The 21,543-nt window shown below is 34.0% G+C and overlaps 2 protein-coding genes across 4 annotated transcripts in view; one reads left to right on the forward strand and one right to left on the reverse strand.

The window, feature by feature from the left end:
* LOC148628461 (uncharacterized) overlaps positions 1–20,559 on the forward strand; it is a 34,014-nt gene extending 13,455 nt beyond the window's left edge. Inside the window, exons 3-4 of one of the 2 annotated variants that reach the window (XM_088587926.1) lie at positions 3,269–3,420; positions 20,422–20,559. In XM_088587926.1, coding sequence (XP_088444052.1) covers positions 3,269–3,420; positions 20,422–20,430 — 161 coding nt within the window. In that variant the 3' untranslated portion in view covers positions 20,431–20,559. Of the gene's footprint in view, positions 1–3,268; positions 3,421–8,517; positions 12,519–20,421 lie in introns of those variants that run through there. The other variant, XM_088587918.1, reaches the window with a different exon arrangement.
* The window catches only part of LOC148628462 (uncharacterized), a 35,930-nt gene continuing 34,672 nt past the window's right edge, over positions 20,286–21,543 (reverse strand). For both annotated transcript variants that reach the window (XM_088587896.1, XM_088587905.1), the window contains one exon: positions 20,286–21,377. The gene's annotated coding sequence lies outside the window, so the exon portion shown is untranslated. The remainder of the gene's footprint in view (positions 21,378–21,543) is intronic.

The raw sequence follows: 21,543 nt of genomic DNA on the forward strand, positions 1-21,543 counted from the left end.
ATCTTTCATTCCTTTATTAGCTCACCTGGCCCATGGGGCCATGTGAGCTATTGCAATCAATTTTGCGTCCGTCGTCCGTTGCCAATAACAATTTTTAACAAAACTCTTCTCCCCTGAAACTACAGTACCAATTAGAGGTAAACTTAGTATGAACATTCCTTGGGGTATTCTGCAGAGAATTGATTTGGGGATTTATGATCCATTTAAAAGCGTGGCATTTGTTACTAAAAATATAACTTAAGGAACAGATAGTAGTTTTTGGCATATATCTCCAAAACCGTTAGGTTTAGCCAAATTTTGGCAAAGGTTTAAGTTTTCAGCATGATGAGATCTATCTGTGGTTAAATTTTCTTTTAATCTGTTAAGGTCTCACTAACCACTTCTAACGTTTCCATTACTTTACATGCTAAAAAAGTAATTTTCAAAGTCTCACTGCGAATTCCCAGGACAAATGACATCTTAAAGTTGCATACCATTGCGAAGCTTGGAAAATAAGGCTTCCAAAATCATTATGCTAATGGTACGATGATAGTAGAAATTCTTCACAAAATTTACTTGAATAAATAATACTGAAAATCCGCATTTTTACCTGTTCTGCTAACTGACAGCATGGAGGCAAATTACTCACACATGTAAACAATATTCATACACTTTCGTAGTTAATTACATATATGTTTTAAAGTACACATTCTCAGCTTTATTTTGACTACTTTTAATCATAATACACACAAATAATGTACTTACAATGCATATGTCTAGGTTCAGTGTGTTTTTGGTACTACATAGGGGGGGGGGTGGCCATTTGACCCGGAAGTGGTTAGTGAGACCTTAAAAACATTTTATGACTTTTATGTTTTTCTTTTTTTACATTTTATGAAAGCTTGTGGTATTGTGAGTCTAATAAGACCAAAACTATCAAAATCAGACATAGGACTACAAAGAAATGGTCATTTTTATATCATGCCCCTCAGTGATATTTTCCCTAAATTACTAAAAAATTACAATTTTAGCTAACTTGTCACACCAAATTGATACCTATGATAATTCAAGAAGTTGTAATAGTAAATATCATTTATCATTATGAAAAAAGAACAGATGTCAACAATTTATATCATACCTATTTCATTACTGTGTGATTCTAAGTCTGTGCTGTGTGACTATTCGAGTACTTTGAATATCCCAAGCAGTGACGTTGTATATTTCATGGATGACGTCAAGTTATGAGTCACTGTTACTGATAAAAATCTTGTTGCTATGGTGTTTTTTAAATTACCTTGCACAATGCACATCTTAAAATATAGCCAGATTACCAATATCACTATACTGATTTTATGGGAAAATGGAAATAATGACCAGGAAAGGCAATTTTCCTCAAATTATGCATTTCTCTGAAATATGCCATAATTTAATTTATGGTCTCACTAACCACTTCTAACGTTTCCATTACTTTACATGTTAAAAAAGTAATTTTCAAAGTCTCACTGTGAATTCCCAGGACAAATGACATCTTAAAGCTGACACTACTTGACCAATTGGAATCAAACTTGGAATGAATGTTCCTTAAGGTATTCCGCATAGAACTTGGATGGGGATTTTTGAAATCATGGTTGCTGTTACTAAAAATAGAAAATAGGGGTCAGACAGTAGTTTTTCACATATTATATCTCCAAAACCTTTAGGTTTAGCCAAATTCTTTCAGTTGCTGAAATGATCCTTTACAAGGCCTACAAAAGTCTCCTGGAATAAAGTTGTTAGATGACTCTTTGTAAGAGTTATTGCCCTTGAAAGGTAAAAAATTACCATTATCTTGAAAACTATGATAGGTATAAAGAAATTTTCAATTGCTGAAATGATCGTTATGAAAATTCCTACCAAAGTCTTCTTGACTCAAAATTGTTGAACATTTCTTTGTTAAATTTATTGCCCTTGAAAGTCAAAATTTTTTCGCTATATTTAATGTTGATAATTTCAAAAGTCATCTCTTCTGACACTACTAGTCAAATTAGAACCAAACTTGCTATGAATGTTCCTTAGGGTTTATGCATAGAAATAATGAGGGAATTTTTTATCCTTCGAAAAAACATGGCCGTCGTTACTAAAAATAGAACATTAGAGTCTGTCATAAGTTTTTCGCATATATCTCCAAAATTGTTAGGTTTAGCCAAACTCTGACATGGGGATAAAAGTGTTCAGCATAATGAAATCTATCTTTGGTCAAATTTTTCGTAATAATGTATTAAGCCATGTTGGAGTTAGTGCCCTTTTCGACATTTTTTCACCATTTTTAATGTTATTTCTTTAAGAAATCTTCTCCTCTGACACTATCAGACCAATTAGAAACCAAATTTGCCTTGAATGTTCCTAAGATTACTATGCATAGTACTGATATGGAGATTTTTGTTCTGTCGAAAAATATGGCCGCTTTTGCTAAAAATAGAATCTAGGGGGCAGTCAGAAGTTTTCTACTTATATCTCAAAAACAGTTAGATTAAGAAAAATTCTGGCAGAGTAAAAGTATTTACGAGCATTACGAGATCTATATGTAATGGTCATAATTTTGTGTAAATGTTTAGTCATGTTGGAGTTGTGCCCTTGAAAGGCAAAAATGACATAATTTGTAGTTTTAGCCAATATCTTAAAAACTATAAAAGATAGAAAGAGACTTTCATTTGTTGAAATGATCCCTATGGTAAGGCCTACAAAAGTCTGCATTGGATCAAAGTTGTTGGATGACTTCTTATTTAACTTATTGCCTTTGTAAGGCAAAAAATGATGTTTTTGCAGTTTTCAGCCAGTATAATGCATCTTGAAATCTATAACAGATTGAAATTAAAGAAACATTTTATGGATGACATGTTCCTTATGATAAGTCCTATAAAAGTCTTTCTTGAGTCTCCTTGTTAGAGTCATTGTGCTGAAAAGGCAAACATTGAACTAGGTAAACTATTCAGGCTCCTGGGAGCCTCTTATTTAAATACATGTTCATGATAATTATTATTTTATTGCTTACACAAAATACAAACTCAGGAGTTGCTGTGTAATGAAAATAAAACTATCCTTAAGATGAAATAGTTCTCTTAATCGCTATAGTATATCACTCATAAACTATAAATTTGTACAAATTGACATCAGTTTTATTTCTTAACCATGTGTTTCTAACCATATGTATGAATTTTGACAATTGACAACTTGTAGGACTTAAGTCTTTAAAAAAAATTGAAGTCTTGATCATTATTCTATACTTGTTTTTTTTTCTTTATATCTACAGTCACCTTCAATGATAAGAATCATGCAGAAAGAATAATGGCTGAAACAAAGCCTCTACTAATGAAACGTCTAGGCAGAAAAGTCCATGCCTTTGATCCAAATGTATGGAGTACAAAGTCCATTGAAGTTGTTAAAAGAGGAAACATAGAAAAGGTTTGTTTATTTTTAGTCCATTTTTGATCTCCAAATATTAACATGGAACAATTCACAGAGTTGATGGAAGGAGGCAAATCAAGTTTTAGCTTGGCTGTGAAACATTTGTTTATTTAGGAGATGCAGCCCTTGATCAACTAAAAAGTAAGAAAAGGACCCATTTCTAAGCATTATATTAAGAATCAGTAAAACATTCTCTCCTAACCTTTCACAATAGTTTATGACCATGATATAATTCATATAAACAGTCCATCTTTTTATGAAGGCAGAAGATCTGAACTTGATTTAGAGATTATAGTTTGAGTCAAGGATTTAGAACAAGGTCAAATGAAGATCGATCCTGATGCCCTCAGGTGACTTTTTACAGGATACTACACTACACTTTTAATCTCCCATGTGTAATATAGACTAAGTCACTGATAACCTTTAAACCTCTGGGTTGATTCCATTACTTGTGGACCAAAGGTCCTCTAGGGTGTTAGGAGTTAGAATTGTCTGACTTGAGTAATATATAGATTATATACCAAAATATGTAATATCACAAAATTCAAAACCCTTGAAACAATGAGGCTTCATTCCCTTGTAAGCTCACCTTGCCATAGACCATGTGAGCTATTTCCATCACTAGGCATCCGTTGTCATCATAATTAATTTTTCAAAACGCTTCTCCCCTGACTTCTGTCTGACCTGTATGTTTTATTTTTAGTGGCCATATTTTTTTATGGATCTAAAACCCCTACGTGCAGAATACCCTAAGGAGCATTTCTACCAGTTTTTGCCCAGGTTGGTCTAGATATTTCGGAGAGCAAGAGTTTTGAAAAATTGTTAACAACGGACACTAAGTGATGGCAGTAGCTAAAAATGAATTAGTTTTTAAGTAGGCATGCAATTTGGGATTGAATTTCTCACTAAAGAGACAAGAAAATTCCTATTTTTAGGTGTGCAAGATTTTCTTATCTCACCCACGGGTTGAGACAGAACACATGCATTTTTCTTGTAAAAAAGTTGACACAATTGAATGAAGAATAAATGATCGAAGAAAATTGTTAGAAATAATCAAAATAAGTTTCAAAATACTAATTTTTGGCTGCAAAGGCATTTGATAAGGAGGGTTTGACAAAAATAGGACTTTGCTACTTTTTGGTTTTTAGTTGTTTCATTTTAATCTCTAACTGTGCTTTATAAGAAGAAATATTGTACTACCTTTGTCTGAAACATTTTTTTAAGACATTCAAACATGATATGATGAAAAAATATATAATTCAATACTTTTAGATGCATTTGATGATTAGATAAACTTTCTTTCAGTAACATTTCACTTCAAGTTTGTTTGTTTACATTACGCAATCACTTTTCTCATACAAAAATCCTTCATTTCATGGCCATTTGCATATATTGATGAATGATATGCACCTGATGCTCTGGAAATGATTTCTATGTAAAAATGTGCGCATTATACACACCAAAATACAATTGTGTTCACACTTGCCCCAACTGTTCAGGGTTCAACCACTGTGTATCATGGTGTGCTCCAGGAAGCTCTTAATCATTTCGTGAAAGTACTCTAATTCGTTGATACCCATTTTCGTGGATAGGGGAAAAAACACAAATGTTTGTGGATTATTGAATTTGTGGTTTTTGAGGTTTTTAGTATACAAATCAATGGACATCTCCTTTTCGTTGGGAACCAAATTTCGTGGTTTGGCCTACCCACGAAAACCACAAAAATTGGTGCCCAACAAACAATAGTACTTTCACAGTATGACTGTAAAATATTTGTTGTTGCATAATGGTGTGTTGCATTCATCATCATTGTCATCGGCCATGAACACTTGTTTTTTTTTTAACTAACTTAAAAAATTGCAGTCACATAATACGTAGTATGCTGTCATTGTCATTGTCATCATTTTGGTGTCTGGGCAAGAACTTGAATATAAATGTATGGATCTCTTTGAGGTTGGACCACAGGTACCTAACAACATAGAGAAAACTGGGATTAATTGTTTGGGAGGTGACTTGATAGTTTTAAATTAGGTGCATGATTCTGGTCATTTTTTTTATTCTGTGTCAAACATTCAATAGCAACTCTTTCAGATCTTTATCAAACTTCAATGGTGTGTCAATACTGTTCATATCAGAGATCAACATTTGCATTCATATCAAGCTGTGCATGCGGAGCATTCTATTGTGAATTTCTTGAATTTCAATAATTTTTGTTATAAAAGTTTCCATACCACCCATTTAAGGTTGGATTGTTTTTTGGCATTATAAACCAGCTGAAAAGGAATTGGGACATAAAAGAGACCGAAAAGCAAACACATCATAAATTTATCTACACTCCTGTATACGTGTATGAATCTCTAGAAAATTTACCACAACGTTTCAAGCCACAAAACTCTGCCTGGAATTTTCTTGGATGTGACCATAACCATGAAGGAATAAAAGGCCAAAATGGATATTAAAAAAAAACATGGTTTCCAGGCAATGTGTATGGATGTCTATGAAATTGTACTACAAGATTCTATACCATTTGATTATGAAAGGTTACGGCCATTAGCTTTAGCACTTTTGGACTGAAAAGAGCAAGAATAAACATTTTCTTAAGCTCTATCTATTGCTTTTTTCTTATGTCTAATTGCAATTATTAAAGTTCTTTGACCACTGTAATTCTGGTAAGAATCTTCTGCTGTGTCAAAAAATTAATCTCAATTCATATTCAGAGCAAGTCAAAGTGCTGTGTTAATATTTTTATAAAATATCAACCAACCAATATTCAAGTTATCTCATGAGAACCAAATGTCAACAGACTACGATGACAACCAATAAATGACCACAGATAGTTGGTTGATCTTAAAAAAAAAATTATTTTGAAGTTCCAATGAGGTCAAAATCTCAAAAGGAAGGTTGGTATTTATTTAAAGGGTTTTGGCCCCAACCATTTAAGAATTAGGGGTCAAAAGAGAAAAAAACAAGCATTCCTGAAAACACTTGGTTTTCATGCAATAACTCGAATATTAGTTGGTTGATCTCAATTAAGTATTACAGCAAAAAGAAGGTTATGGTCCAAACTTGTAGAATGATAGGCCAAAATAAGGGTTTCACAGAATTTACTTCCAATAAAAAGATAGGAATGTCTGTGATTCTATTCCACAATCGTCAGACTGGAATTGATTTTGGGGGTTAAAATTTGACCTTTATAGAAATTTTGGCCAAAAAGGGGGCCAGAAACAAGTATTTTCCTGATTTGCCGATAACAACTAAACTATTAGTAAATGGATCTCTTTGAAATCGTATTACAAGGTGCCATACCACCAAAGGAAGAGAGGATATGATTTTTTTGGATTAAGGCATGACCTTTTTTTAGCTCACCTGGCCAAAGGCCGTGTGAGCTATTGCTATCACTTGGTGTTCGTCACCGTCGTTATTAACAATTTTTCAAAACTCTTCTTCTTTCACGCTACTTGACCAATCGGAACCAAGCTTGGTATGAATGTTCCTTTTGGTATCCTGCTTAGAACTGATTTGGGGATTTTTGATCTATCGAAAAACATGGCTGCTGTTACTAAAAATAGAACATAGGGGTCAGACAGTAGTTTTTCACATATATCTCCAAAACCGATAGGTTTAGCCAAATTCTGACAAGGTAAAAGTATCCAGCATAATGAGATCTATCCGTGGTCCAATTTTCGTTTTAATTTGTGTAGCCATGTTTGAGATATTGCCCTTTTTGACCTTTTTGCTACATTTAATATTAATTCTTTTAAAAAGGTTCTCCTCTGACACTACTTGACTAATTAAAACCAAACTTGGTATGAATGTTCCTTTGGTTATCCTGCATAGAACTGATGTAGGGATTTTTGATTTGTTGAAAAACATGGCCGCTGTTACTAAAATTAGAAAATAGGGGTCAGACAGAATTTTTTCGCATATATCTCGAAAATTTTTAGGTTTAGCCAAATTGTATTTATTGCCAAAGTGATCTTCATAATAAGCTTACAAAAATCTGCATTAGGTCAGATGGCTCCTTGTTAGAGTTATTGCCCTTGAAAGGTGAAAACTATTGTTGTTTTTTTTACAGTTTTCAGCCAATATCTTGAAAACTATAATAGATAGAAAGAAACTTTCAATTGTTGAAATGATCATTATGATAAGGCTTACAAAAATGTGTGGAGCTGCAAGTTGTCTAACAGCTCCTTGTTTGAGTAATTGCCCTTGAAAGGCAAAGGATATTTTTAGCAGTTTTCAGACAATATCTTGAAAACTATAATAGATAGAAAGAAACTTTCAATTGATGATATGATCCTTATGATAAGTCCTACCAATGTTTTCTATGAGTCAAAATTGTCAGACAACTCCTTGTTAGAGTTATTGCCCTTGAAAGGCAAAAATTTAACCAGATGAGCAATTCAGGTTCCTAGGAACCTCTTCTTTAAACTTCACACAGATGTTTAGTACTATAATATACAGGTTAATGAGTTCTGTTTTCAGCAAAACCAAAATGTAGTATTTGAGGTTTTTTTTGACATTTTGCTATCTCCTTTTTTTACCGTTATGGTGTGGAGTATCACTTAATGCTCCATTGATGCCCTATTTTTTCCTTTGATCTCATTGAAAGGTATTTCTCTATCCCTCATGCATGACAAGATATTCACAAATATTCGTCAAAACATGGGGAGTGATTGTGACCTATTCCGGTCATCATCTTTTAAAGAGTTTTAAATGAAAATGACATCTCATGCCAACAGTGAGTAGTTGCACTACTTAATTTTTGGCATGACAAAGGTATTCCCAGAAATAGATGTGGATTAAAATATATAAACATGTCAAAATTGATGTACTGATAGACATAGTAATAATTAAAGTTACTCTTGATTTTGATACTGACAATCATGTGGATTATCTCGACTTGTGCCGACTTGATTGTTGAGATTTTTCACATGATATTGTTCGTATCAAGATCAAAAGTAATTATTATTATTTATTAAACATAAATCTAGTTATACAAAATGTAATATTCATGAAGACACTCAAAACTCAGTTATGCATGTTTGTCTTTCTAAATGAAGGGATATTTTCTTTAAGTAGTTTATTTTTTAGTTCAAGCAAAATCCTCATATAGAAAAGCAGCTAATTGACACGCATCCAAAGATTCTGGCTGAGGCAAGTCCTCGTGATTGTCTGTGGGGCATTGGTCGAGGAGCTAGAAGTCCAGAAGCTTTGAGCATTGCTTCATGGAGAGGCAAAAACTTGCTTGGATTTACACTGATGGAAGTTCGACAAATACTTATGAAATCGAAAGGAATGTTGAAAAAATGAACTATTTAATGACTTTATATTTTGACCTGTGAAGGACTGTAGGTAATACTTATCAATTGTTAAGAAAGGGAAGGAAAATAATGGAACTACTGTAATGAGTCTATCAATATTAATGTAAATATTGTTAATATGTTAATAAAAGAACTATGAACAGATGTCATAAATACTGTTTTGGGGACTTAGGTACATTAATTGATTACTATTATTTTATTTTTTAAAGATTTTTATAAAGTATAAATAATTTATTGTATTCTGTTTATTAAGTTTATTTTTGGTCCAATTTTGAGAACATTTTTTATTTAATTACTGTGTGTAGATGATCAGTTAAATAACTTACTCTGTGTAGAGGAAGTGGTTGTTTTGTTTGTTTGTTTGTTTTTTTTGTTTCTATTTTTATTTCAGCAGCCAGTGTTTAATGTATTTAAGAAAAGTTCAATTTTGACCTTTGCATAGGTGTTAACTATTAAGTTTTAAAGTGGGAGTTCTCCATCTCAAAAAAGAGTTTATGTTTCCATGCCATGTTTTGTGGTCAAATTTTCATATTTAATCTGTCAAGCCATGTTGGAGTTGTTGGCCTTTTTCCACATTTTTTTTTGCTATTTTTAATGTTATTTCTTTCAAAAATCTTATCCTCTGACACTACTTGACCAATTGGCACTAAACATGGTATGAATGTTCCTTGGGGTGTCCTACATAGAACTGGTTTGGGGATTTTTGATCCGATGAAAAACATGGCCACCATTACTGAAAATAGAACAAAGGGGTCAGACAGTAGTTTTTCGCATATATCTCCACAACTGTTAGGTTTAGCAAAATTATTTAAATTGTTGAAATTACCCTAATGATAAGGCCGCCAAAAGTCTTCAGGGATCAAAGTTGTCAGGCGACTCCTTGTAAGAGTTGTTGCCCTTGAAAGATGGAAAATGAAAAAGGGACCACACCCCAAAATGTTGACATTTTTAGGTCACCTGGCCCTAGACCATGTAAGCTATTGCCATCACTTGGTGTCCGTCGTTGTTGTCATCGTTAACAATTTCTTCAAACATCTTCTCCTTTGAAACTACTGAATAGACTTGCATGAAACTTATAATGATTGTTCCTTGGAGTCTTCTACACAAAATGGCTGTTTGGATTTTTGATCAGTTAAAAAATATGGCCACCATTACTAAAAATAGAACATAGGTGTTAGACAGCAGATTTTTGCTTATATCTTCAAAACAATTAGGTGTAGCCAAAATTTGACTGGGTAAAAGTATTCAGCATGATGAGATCTATCTGTGGTCAAATTTTGGTGAAAATCTGTTGACCCAATTTGGAGTTATTGCCCTTTTTAGACATTTTTTGCTGTTTTTGATGTTATTTCTTTCAACATCTTCTTCTCAGAAACTGCTATACAGAATTCAATGAAAGTTTGTATTTTTGTTTTTTAGGGTATCCTTAACAATATGCCGGTTTGGATTTTTGATAGGTTAAAAAACATTGCCGCCTTTACTGAAAATAGAACATAGGGGTCGTACAGTAGTTTTTTTGCATATATATCTCCAAAACCGTTACGTTTGGCCAATATCTTCCAATTGCTGATATATCCTTATTATAAGGCCTACAAAAGCCTCCAAGTGATCAAAGTTGTCAGACAACTCCATGTAAGGGTTATTTTGTCTTGAAAGGCAAAAGATGTTTTTTACAGTTTTCAGTCAATATCTTGAAAACTATAATAGATAGAATGAAACTTTCGATTAATGAAATGATCCTGATGATAGGTCCTACCAAAGTCTTCATGGAGTCAAAATTGTCGGACAACTTTTTGTTAGAGTTATTGCCCTTGAAAGGCAAAAATTTAACGTGGGTGATTCAGGCTCCTGGGAGCCTCTTGTTTATTTTTGGTCTGATTTTGGAAATTTTTATTTTATTTTCAAATTCTGTGCATTGCAAGTCTCCAAATCAGTTGTGTCCATAATGAATTGTAAGTCCCTATGCCTAAGTGGGTCAATAACTAATGTTGTGTCCTCACTGCCCCAACTCTTCAGGTTTCGGCCATTGTGGTCGTATCATGCTGCACTCTGCAAAGCTTTTTATTGGCTTTTGATTTTATTTTAAGTTGGTTTTAAGGGTACAAATTTAAACTTCATCATTATATCTTCCACGTATGTAATAGAAGTAAATGAAGGAATATGTTTAATTTTGGATGCTTGTAAATGTAAGTGATCCAACTTTAGTATTTGAATAACTAGTATTGCAAGCAAGAACTATTACTCGGTAAGCTCCCACATAGATTAAATTTTGAAAAAAAATCATTCTGTGGAATGGAGTTCTTGTGAGCTTATGCCATTGTCTGTCGTCCGTAAACTTTTCATCATTTGCTCATTCAAATAAAAGCCCCTTGACCAATTTTAACAAAACTTGTCAGAAATGATGTATGCAAGATGCCTCTACAAAAGATCCACTCTTGGTTGTACTTGATTAAACGGGATGGCCACGAGAGGCCATTTAAGCTTCTGAATGGCCAATTTTCATAGATCAACTTTTCTCTGGAATCATAGGTGCCAATATTTTGAAACTTGATAGGGTTAATGCCCTCAATGCCCTCAAAAAACAATCCACTTTTTGTGTGGCACAGGTGGCTAAGCGGGTTGCTGCAGCCACTCAAAGTTACAATTGAAACCCAATGGGGAAACACATTTTGGTCTATATCTTTGCTTATGATTGATCAAAGATAACTTCTCTAAAATCACAGGTACCAATGTTTTGAAACTTAATAACGTTAATGACCTTAATGCCCTCTACAAACTTTCCACTTTTTGTGTGGCTCAGCTGGTGGCTGCAGCCTTTCAAAGGTGGCCAATATCTTTCCTTTTAATTGATCACTGGCAACAAAACTTGGAAGATTTTAGAAAAGGGACAAATTAATTGTGTGATAAAATTTTGATTTCACATGATTAAACATGATGACCTCAAGAGGCTATATAAGCATCTGTTTGGTCAATTTTCAAAGATCAACTCCCGTGACATCACTGGTGCCAATGTTTTGAAGCTTGATGACCTCAAAATCGTTTACAAACAGTCTACTTTATGTATGGCTCAGGTAATTGATGAACTATCGGTCCGTGCGAGTCTCGTAAGGACGTTAAAAAAAACCCTGATAGTAATTGATGAACTTTTTGTTCCAAATGGAACGACTACTAGTAAATGATTTCGCTAGGTGAAGGATCCAGGCTCTTTAGAGCTTCTAGTTTATTTTTGGTCCAATTTTGAGAACATTTTTTTATTCAATCCCTTATGAAGATCCCTGTCAGTGTTCTTATTAAGATTTCAGATATATTGGAGTTTTGAAGTTGTTAGGGGCTACACCCAAAGAATCAACTTTTTTTTTTATCCAATTTGAATTATTTTTTTAATTCTTCATGAAAATGCATGCCTGTGTTTTTCTATAAGATTTACATTTCTTGTTTGTTTTTATTTATTTGCATGTGTATTGCTGTGGTCGTATCATATTGCGTTCTGTGAAGCCTTTTATTCACTGTATTCTGAATATATCTGGTGTTCAACATTTAACACAATCAAATGTGAGAGATGTTCCTAGGCTTTGATTGTTAAACTCAACTGTTCCAGGTTTGACTTATGTGGCCACACCAAGCTACGCCTTATGAAACATTTTATTTTATACATGCTGTTAAATTTTAAATGTTTACATGTTGATATTGTGTAGATCACTTCACTGTGCATTAACGATGCTATTTTTTTCTCAAGTAGACAATAGATTAAATAAACTATTTGATCTTGTGGTTCTTCAACTTATAAATTGCGCCTACATGTACTATAAAGAAACAAGGCGAAACCAGAACTTAATAGAATAACAACGTTCCAATGTCTCCCGCGTAAAAAGAAACATTTCAACCAACAAATGGCCTCCTTTATCAGTGTCAATGTAATGTAATAATACATACAAAAGATAATTTCAATTGGTAAAAGCATTACCAAAAAAAGTGCGGAAAAGTCCAAGGGCCGTTACTTCTGTAAAAATCATTCAACCATAACCAAAATCGAACTTAATCTGCAATTCTTCATTTAAGAAGAATAATGCTATATACCAAAAAAAACTAATTTGGTAGGAGCATTACAAAAAAAGTGCGGAAAACCCGGACGGACAGATGGACGAATGACATTTCCATGTCCCCTCGTGACGCGTCGCGGGGGACAAAAAGGACCGAGTTTGCATTTAATTTAATGAAATGTGTAAGAACACTTTGTTGACACCTACCTTTTCCAATTAGAAATTATGGGGTTTGTTTGTCTTTTTATTTTATTTTAACATGTCACTACACATAACCACAAGCAAGATTTACATTTAGGGCAAAACTTTTTGGATTGAAATGGAAATTCAAAAAGAGAAAGACATTTTATAGTGTATTATTTATCTCCCACTTACAACGACTATAAGAATATGAGACGTCTTCTTTGACAACATAAATGAAAACATAGGTATACTAGTTCAGTCAATATTTATTATATATTATTAGAAAAATAAAACTTTTTAAGGTTTAGTCATGTTCTCCCACTTTTGATTACCCTAATTATCAAATATGAAATAAAAAAAAGACAATGCATTTACGGGCGATCTCCTTTTGCGCCAGTTTATTTATTTATTTATGTATTTTTCAAATTTTGTAGTTGAATTGCGCCAAACAAAAGAAGAATCCCTTTGTTCCAAAAAACGGGATAAATTTGTATTTATCATAATATTTTCATAATGATAACATATATTGTAAATATCGAAGTTATTAAATAACACTATAACAATAAAACTGAAAATGATAGCACTTTCCGTATATCCGTTACAGCCTTCATTTCGTGCATTATAAAGCTAGAACATCGTTGCTTCTATGAGATAATTCTACTGTCTTTGTGGATATAAACCACTAATATCCCCCGAAAAAATCTTTCGTAACAGTGTTAGCCAATCATTTGCACGATATGAGCGACGCTGACAATCAGCTGACTGTTCATATACTTGATTTAATTTTCGTTTTTTGTGCTAACATATATACTCAATACTGATACTCATATGTGTAATACATGAGGACTTGGGTGTTTCTTAACGTCCTTGACTATCGTTTGGGGTCTCCCATTGACGGTGTAAAGCATCAAAGCGTTTACACAGTCCCCGGGCATAGTTAAACCCGTGAATGTAGTGCTGCGGACAGATAAATCAATGTAGTTTTTTAATATCATTCTTTTCTAACTGAGCCCCGTGCAGGTCCGGGTGTTAAAAGAATAGGCCTGCAGCAGCGCTAAGCTTCTTGTAAAAGGCGACTAAATAGTGCTCAGAACCCTACCCGGGGGCTAGGGCGCTCTGCCTACGGAGCAACTGGGATGTGTGCCCCAGGTGGTGGAATGGGGTACCCCTGGCGTGTTACATGCTGGGGTTGTCAGGCTATAATACGGAAAACCTGACCGCAAACCATAGTGGTGCACCGTGTTGGGAAAGATGCCACGTTCCTCGCATGTTAAAGAACCCTACTGTGGTATTCTCCCGGAGTAGGAACCACAGGGCTCCGCCACAGGAGGCTAAATTGCCCGACCCTACCCATCTCTCCCTATTTCCAGTTGCAATCAAAATTTGTCGACCCCATTGTCCTTGTGTCCCATCCCTTTTTTCATGTCATCATCATTTCATGTTCATTTTATCATCAATTTCATGTTCATCGTCTGAATATAGCTGAAATATTGCTGCTCGGACGTTAACATTAACTTTCATTTCACCGAAATTGAAGAACTCAGGGTTTTTCCCCGTTGTCCTTTAATGATTCTTTGAAAATGCTTCTGTTTCTTTCAAGCATTATACAACATAGAGAACACAAAACAACATATTTACACAATATATGGAAAACATATATACACAATGGTCCATATCAGCATATTGTCCAAAATTAAAGATACTCCGAACATCGCTTTCAAATTCCTTCGGTTTTCACTTCTTTACGCGACACATACAACGTTTCATAGCTGGATCTGCAAAATGTACCACCAAACCTCTTTCAAAACTTTGAACTTCTATACTCACAACTGTCAAAGAGGGTCTACAGTCTTACCATAACACTTGTTACTCCCGTAGTGGTATTAATTCAATGTGGATCCTGAAAAATTCGAAAGATCTTTTGGAGACAATCAGTTCAAGACTATTATCTGAATATAATAGCATTAAAACCTATGATTTTTCAACACTGTATACTTCTATTCCCCATACTCAGTTAAAATCCCGACTTAAAAACATTATACATCGTTGTTTTTCCAAAAAAGATGGTACACCTAGATACAAATATATAGTTCTTGGTAGAGATTCCTCATACTTTGTAAGAAATAATTCCAAATCATCTTCCAAATATACAGAGGAAGATGTTTACAAAATGCTGGAATTTTTAATCGACAACATATTTGTCCAGAGTGGTGGACGTGTTTTTCAACAAACGGTCGGCATTCCAATGGGAACAAATTGTGCTCCTTTACTTGCTGACCTATTCCTTCCCTCTTATGAGGCTGACTTTATAGCTGATCTGATCAGAAAGAAGGAATATCGTTTGGCTAGATCCTTCAACCTCAGTTTCTGCTATATAGATGATGTATTATCTTTAAACAATCATAATTTCGGGGATTTGATACATCGCATCTACCTAAAAGAACTTGAGATAAAGGATACTACAGACACTGTGAAGTCAGCCTCATATCTTGACCTACACTTAGAAATCGATGGTAAAGGAAAACTATTGACCAAACTTTACGACAAACGTGATGACTTTTCATTCAGAATTGTTAACTTTCCTTTCATCTGTGGCAACATCACTTCGGCTCCTGCGTATGGAATGTTCATATCAAAATACATACGTTGTGCCAGAGCTTGCCGAAACTACGCAGACTTTTTGTATCGCACTAGAACTCTAACAAATAGGCTTCTGGAACAGGGTTATGTTGCTACAAGATTGAAGTCATCACACAGAAGTTTTATGGTCGTCATCATGAACGCGTGGATCGTTATGGTGTATCCATCAGCACCATGAAAACTGATGTATTCAACCGGTCATAGTTTTCCTTTCCTCGTTTGTCTACCCCGGACTTGACTTTTTATGAGCAACTCGGCAAATTTTTTGTCCAATTTTGAGAACATTTTTTATTTAATTACTGTGTGTAGATGATCAGTTAAATAACTTACTCCGTGTAGAGGAAGTGGTTGTTTTGTTTGTTTGTTTTTATTTTTATTTCAACAGCTAGTGTTTAATATATTTAAGAAAAGTTCAATTTTGACCTTTGCATAGGTGTTAACTATTAAGTTTTAAAGCGGGAGTTCTCCATCTCAAAATTTTCCCAAAGTCTGAGATTTGCAGAGTCTATGTTTCCATGCCATGTTTTGTGGTCAAATTTTCATATTTAATCTGTCAAGCCATGTTGGAGTTGTTGGCCTTTTTCCACATTTTTTTGGTGCTATTTTTAATGTTATTTCTTTCAAAAATCTTATCCTCTGACACTACTTGACCAATTGGAACTAAACATGGTATGAATGTTCCTTGGGGTGTCCTACATAGAACTGATTTGGGGATTTTTGATCCGATGAAAAACATGGCCACCATTACTAAAAATAGAACAAAGGGGTCAGACAGTAGTTTTTTGCATATATCTCCAAAACTGTTTGGTTTAGCAAAATTATTTAAATTGTTGAAATTACCCTAATGATAAGGCCACCAGAAGTCTTCAGGGATCAAAGTTGTCAGGCGACTCCTTGTAAGAGTTATTGCCCTTGAAAGATGAAAAATGAAAAAGGGACCACACCCCAAAATGTTGACATTTTTAGGTCACCTGGCCTAGACCATGTAAGCTATTGCCATCACTTGGTGTCCGTCGTTGTTGTCATCGTTAACAATTTCTTCAAACATCTTCTCCTTTGAAACTACTGAATAGATTTGTATGAAACTTATAATGATTGTTCCTTGGAGTTTCCTGCCCAAAATGGCCGTTTGGATTTTTGATCAGTTAAAAAATATGGCCACCATTACTAAAAATAGAACATAGGTGTTAGCAGATTTTTGCTTATATCTCCAAAACCATTAGGTGTAGCCAAAATTTGACTGGGTAAAAAGTATTCAGCATGATGAGATCTATCTGTGGTCAAATTTTGGTGAAAATCTGTTGACCCAATTTGGAGTTATTGCCCTTTTTAGACATTTTTTGCTGTTTTTGATGTCGTTTCTTTCAAACATCTTCTCAGAAACTGCTATACAGAATTCAATGAAAGTTTGTATTTTTGTTTTTTAGGGTATCCTTAACAATATGCCGGTTTGGATTTTTGATAGGTTAAAAAACATTGCCGCCTTTACTGAAAATAGAACATATGGGTCGTACAGTAGTTTTTTTGCATATATATCTCCAAAACCGTTACGTTTGGCCAATATCTTCCAATTGCTGATATATCCTTATTATAAGGCCTACAAAAGCCTCCAAGTGATCAAAGTTGTCAGACGACTCCATGTAAGGGTTATTTTGTCTTGAAAGGCAACAGATGTTTTTAGTTTTTTTAGTCAATATCTTGAAAACTATAATAGGTAGAATGAAACTTTCGATTAATGAAATGATCCTGATGATAGGTCCTACCAAAGTCTTCATGGAGTCAAAATTGTCGGACAACTTTTTGTTAGAGTTATTGCCCTTGAAAGGCAAAAATTTAACAAGGTGAGTGATTCAGGCTCCTGGGAGCCTCTTGTTTATTTTTGGTCTGATTTTGGAAATTTTTATTTTATTTTCAAATTCTGTGCATTGCAAGTCTCCAAATCAGTTGTGTCCATAATGAATTGTAAGTCCCTATGCCTAAGTGGGTCAATAACTAATGTTGTGTCCTCACTGCCCCAACTCTTCAGGTTTCGGTCATTGCGGTCGTATCATGCTGCACTCTGCAAAGCTTTTTATTGGCTTTTGATTTTATTTTAAGTTGGTTTTAAGGGTACAAATTTAAACTTCATCATTATATCTTCCACAAAGAAGTTTTTGCTTGGTATGTAATAGATGTAAATGAAGGAATATGTTTAATTTCAGATTCTTGTATATTTAAATGATCCAACTTTAGTATTTGAATAACTAGTCTTGCAAGCAAGAACTATTACTCGGTAAGCTCCCACATAGATTAAATTTTGAAAAAAATCATTCTGTGGAATGGAGTTCTTGTGAGCTTATGCCATTGTCTGTCGTCCGTAAACTTTTCATCATTTGCTCATTCAAATAAAAGCCCCTTGACCAATTTTAACAAAACTTGTCAGAAATGATGTATGCAAGATGCCTCTACAAAAGATCCACTCTTGGTTGTACTTGATTAAACGGGATGGCCACGAGAGACCATTTAAGCTTCTGAATGGCCAATTTTCATAACTCAGCTCTTCTCTGGAATCATAGGTGCCAACATTTTGAAACTTGATAGGGTTAATGCCCTCAATGCCCTCAAAAAACAATCCACTTTTTGTGTGGCACAGGTGGCTAAGCGGGTTGCTGCAGCCACTGAAAAGTTACAATTGAAACACATTTTGGCCTATATCTTTGCTTATGATTGATCAAAGATAACTTCTCTAAAATCACAGGTACCAATGTTTTGAAACTCAATAGCGTCAATGACCTCAATGACCTCAATGCCCTCTACAAACTTTCCACTTTTTGTGTGGCTTATGTGGCTCGGCTGGTGGCTGATTTACAGAAAGAGTAATCAAGGGAACCAAGGTTATAGCGGTAATCAAAAGAATGTAATCCAGGGACAAAGACCAGACATGGAAACAGACATTCACAACAAAGAACATAAAGTAACTAAAATCATACATACAAAGTAACAAAAGTAAATGAGCAACTCGGACTCCACTAAAAACTGGGAGCATGGGCCAGGTGCACCGGTAGGGTAAGCGTCCTCTGCTTTTCTAGAAACACCCGCCGAGTTGCTCATAAAAAGTCAAGTCCGGGGTAGACAAACTTATGGTCGTACTTCGTAAAAACAATCCCGGTGATGCAGTTGTGTCAATTATTATGTTTACTTATTCTTGAAACTTATAGTAACAGGCACATTTTGATATAAAAATTATTTCATTTTGAGTTAGTTAAAGTGGGAAAATCTTGACAGGACGGACTTGTTCTATTGCGTGATTTGTGTCGTTTTTTACGTGGGTACGATAAAAAACATAAAATATCGGAAATTTGTTTAATGTCTGTCGAAAATATTTATCATATTCTTAAAGCGTATACTTTTTGCTACATTGTGATGTATAGATATTTGAAATTAAATTAGAAATAAATTCAAAATCTTGACAGGACGAACTTTTCTTCATTTATCGTCATAAATAAATTTCATATTTATCGTCATAAAGACGTTGATCGTATCATGTATTTCACACGAGCGGTAGAATAAGAATGAATTGCACAAAAACAGTTGGATGTGGAGCGATGTTTCATACATCAAAATAAAGCTTATATATAAGGCTTTAAAATTAATCTGGATTGACTAGTAAAAAAACTACCACGTTTTGTAATATGGTCGATTGATGTCACCAAGTAGAATTTTGTACGGATTTTTCAGAAGAAAAGAGACCAAAAAACAAAGAAAAGGTCAATGATGAATAAAATTAAACGATGCATGACTAAAACAACATAAAATCATCATTCTAACTCAAAACCCAATTCATAACTTTCATATTAAAAGTAAATAATAAAGATACCAACGACAATGCACATGTCACAGGTAAACAAACAATGTTGAACGAATCATGCTGCTGTTGATCGAAATGATACAAAGTGGTTGTACGGTGTGTTAATGTCGTTTCTTTTTCTGTTACGGCTTTCTCAGTCGGAGCGCAGCGTTCGGTGGAGGTAGAAAAGTAGTCATTTTTTTGTCCACTGGAAAGAACAGCCCGTCACCGATTCTTTCGTGGTGGCGCTAGTATCGTCTTGGCAGTTGATCTTTGTTTACATCTTGCGGCTCTGATAATTGTGTTGTTTTGTCATAAATTATGAGAACTTAGATCCAGATAAACCGAATTGTATAAGAAAACATATTGTTCGAGGTGACTGACATACTGTCAACGTTTTTCTATCCCCACTTTCTTTAAAATTTACCTGGATAGTCAGGTACTTCGTGGGTGAGAGTTAAGGAAAAAATATGGCGTGTCAATACCACTGTTCGAAATAACTAACACAATTGCATCCCCGGGATTGTTTTTACAAAGTACGACCATAAGTAGGACGGGAAGATGTGTATGTAGTCTCTCAATTCCAGAAACACCCATCATAATTCTATTTAACTCAAAACATGACTGAAATATAACTAAGATTTTGACGGCCATTTTGACGGCTTGGCACGATGGACGAGCTCATTTTTTTTGTTTGTTTTTCTTTGATGTAAATCGGACAACTGATTGTTGACAGTAGTATTTTTGGTATTTAACTGGTTTCCATCTTTCTTTGTACACAAAAGGTGGATATTTGTGATTCTGTTGGCTGACGGCTTCTTTAATACCATAGAAATCCAGGACAAAACATTCAGCTTGTATTTATTTTATTTTGCTAATATATTTCTGTTTTACTAAAATGTTTTATGAACATGAACATGCATTAGCACACTATTTAAAATAAAATCTGACAGATGGGATTATTGTAATTGCATTTTTTTTTCAGAAAAAATAGCTATGTGTTGGCTGTTTTTACTCAATGGTGAGAACTCAAAATCATTCACTCAAACCAGCGATAGACATACTATAAAAAAAAAGGTCAAGTTACACTGTTCCTGAACTGGCATGAAAAAAAAACCTGGTTATAGAACTGTTCACCCATTAACAATTATATATATCACAATAATAATCAATAGTAGTAATCAAGGGGTAACCAAGGTTACAGCGGTAATAGAAAAGGATAAGGAAATATAAGTATATCTTTACATTTGTATACCATGACAATCTTAATATATTATCAGTTATTTTCATTAAACAACCAGTTTAAATAGAACATAAAATTAACAGAAGTAAGCTATAAGAAAAAAAATACCTGTCAAAAAGTTGTAGATTTTTTTCATTTCAAGATATTTTGGACAACACTTCACCACTTATAAATATGTATGTGTAATCATTTGTTAAAACAATGAAATTACAAATGTATTGAAGTCTCGTGTATAAAAATTCAATACTTGCCATGAAGTATTTCCTCGTTTGTAACATGAATATTTAAGAACAAGATAAAACAAAAGTTAATTTAAGGAAATTATTAGGATCTCCAATTTTAAATTGGAAAGAAGCAGTTGTAGTTCGCTCAGGTTCCACATGCTAAGATTTAATACAGATTCATGGCTGTATTTTCGGCTTTAGAACAGAAATCTGTGTCAGTTTGTTTTTGTTAATCACACAAGTCCATATTTCAAGTTTCTGACATTGAAGCACTTCTTATCATGTATGAATGCTGAATGCTGTTTTTCAAATACAAATGTACATGTATGCACAAGTCAACCTTAATTATTTGTGTTTTTTTTACATCTATGTGGTCTTTGTCAATTTGAGGTTTCTGGTATTGATGCTACATGCCAACAGATCAAAATAATTGTTGAAGAGTAGCTATCCCTCTCACAAAGAGAATTCACTTTCCTGCAAGAATAAACATACTCTGTCTAAATATTTCACCAATTTGACAGTTATACATTACATTTTATATAGAACTAATATATTTTGATATCTTGTATTTATTACAAATATTGACCTACATTGGAAGGAACAAATATCCAAGAAAGTCCTTTACAGAAAATTATTTCCC

This window comes from Perna viridis, chromosome 1, assembly GCF_037379345.1.
Source record: "Perna viridis isolate PV_CMFRI_1.1 ecotype Kerala chromosome 1, ASM3737934v1, whole genome shotgun sequence".
NCBI classification, from domain to species: Eukaryota; Metazoa; Mollusca; class Bivalvia; order Mytilida; family Mytilidae; genus Perna; species Perna viridis.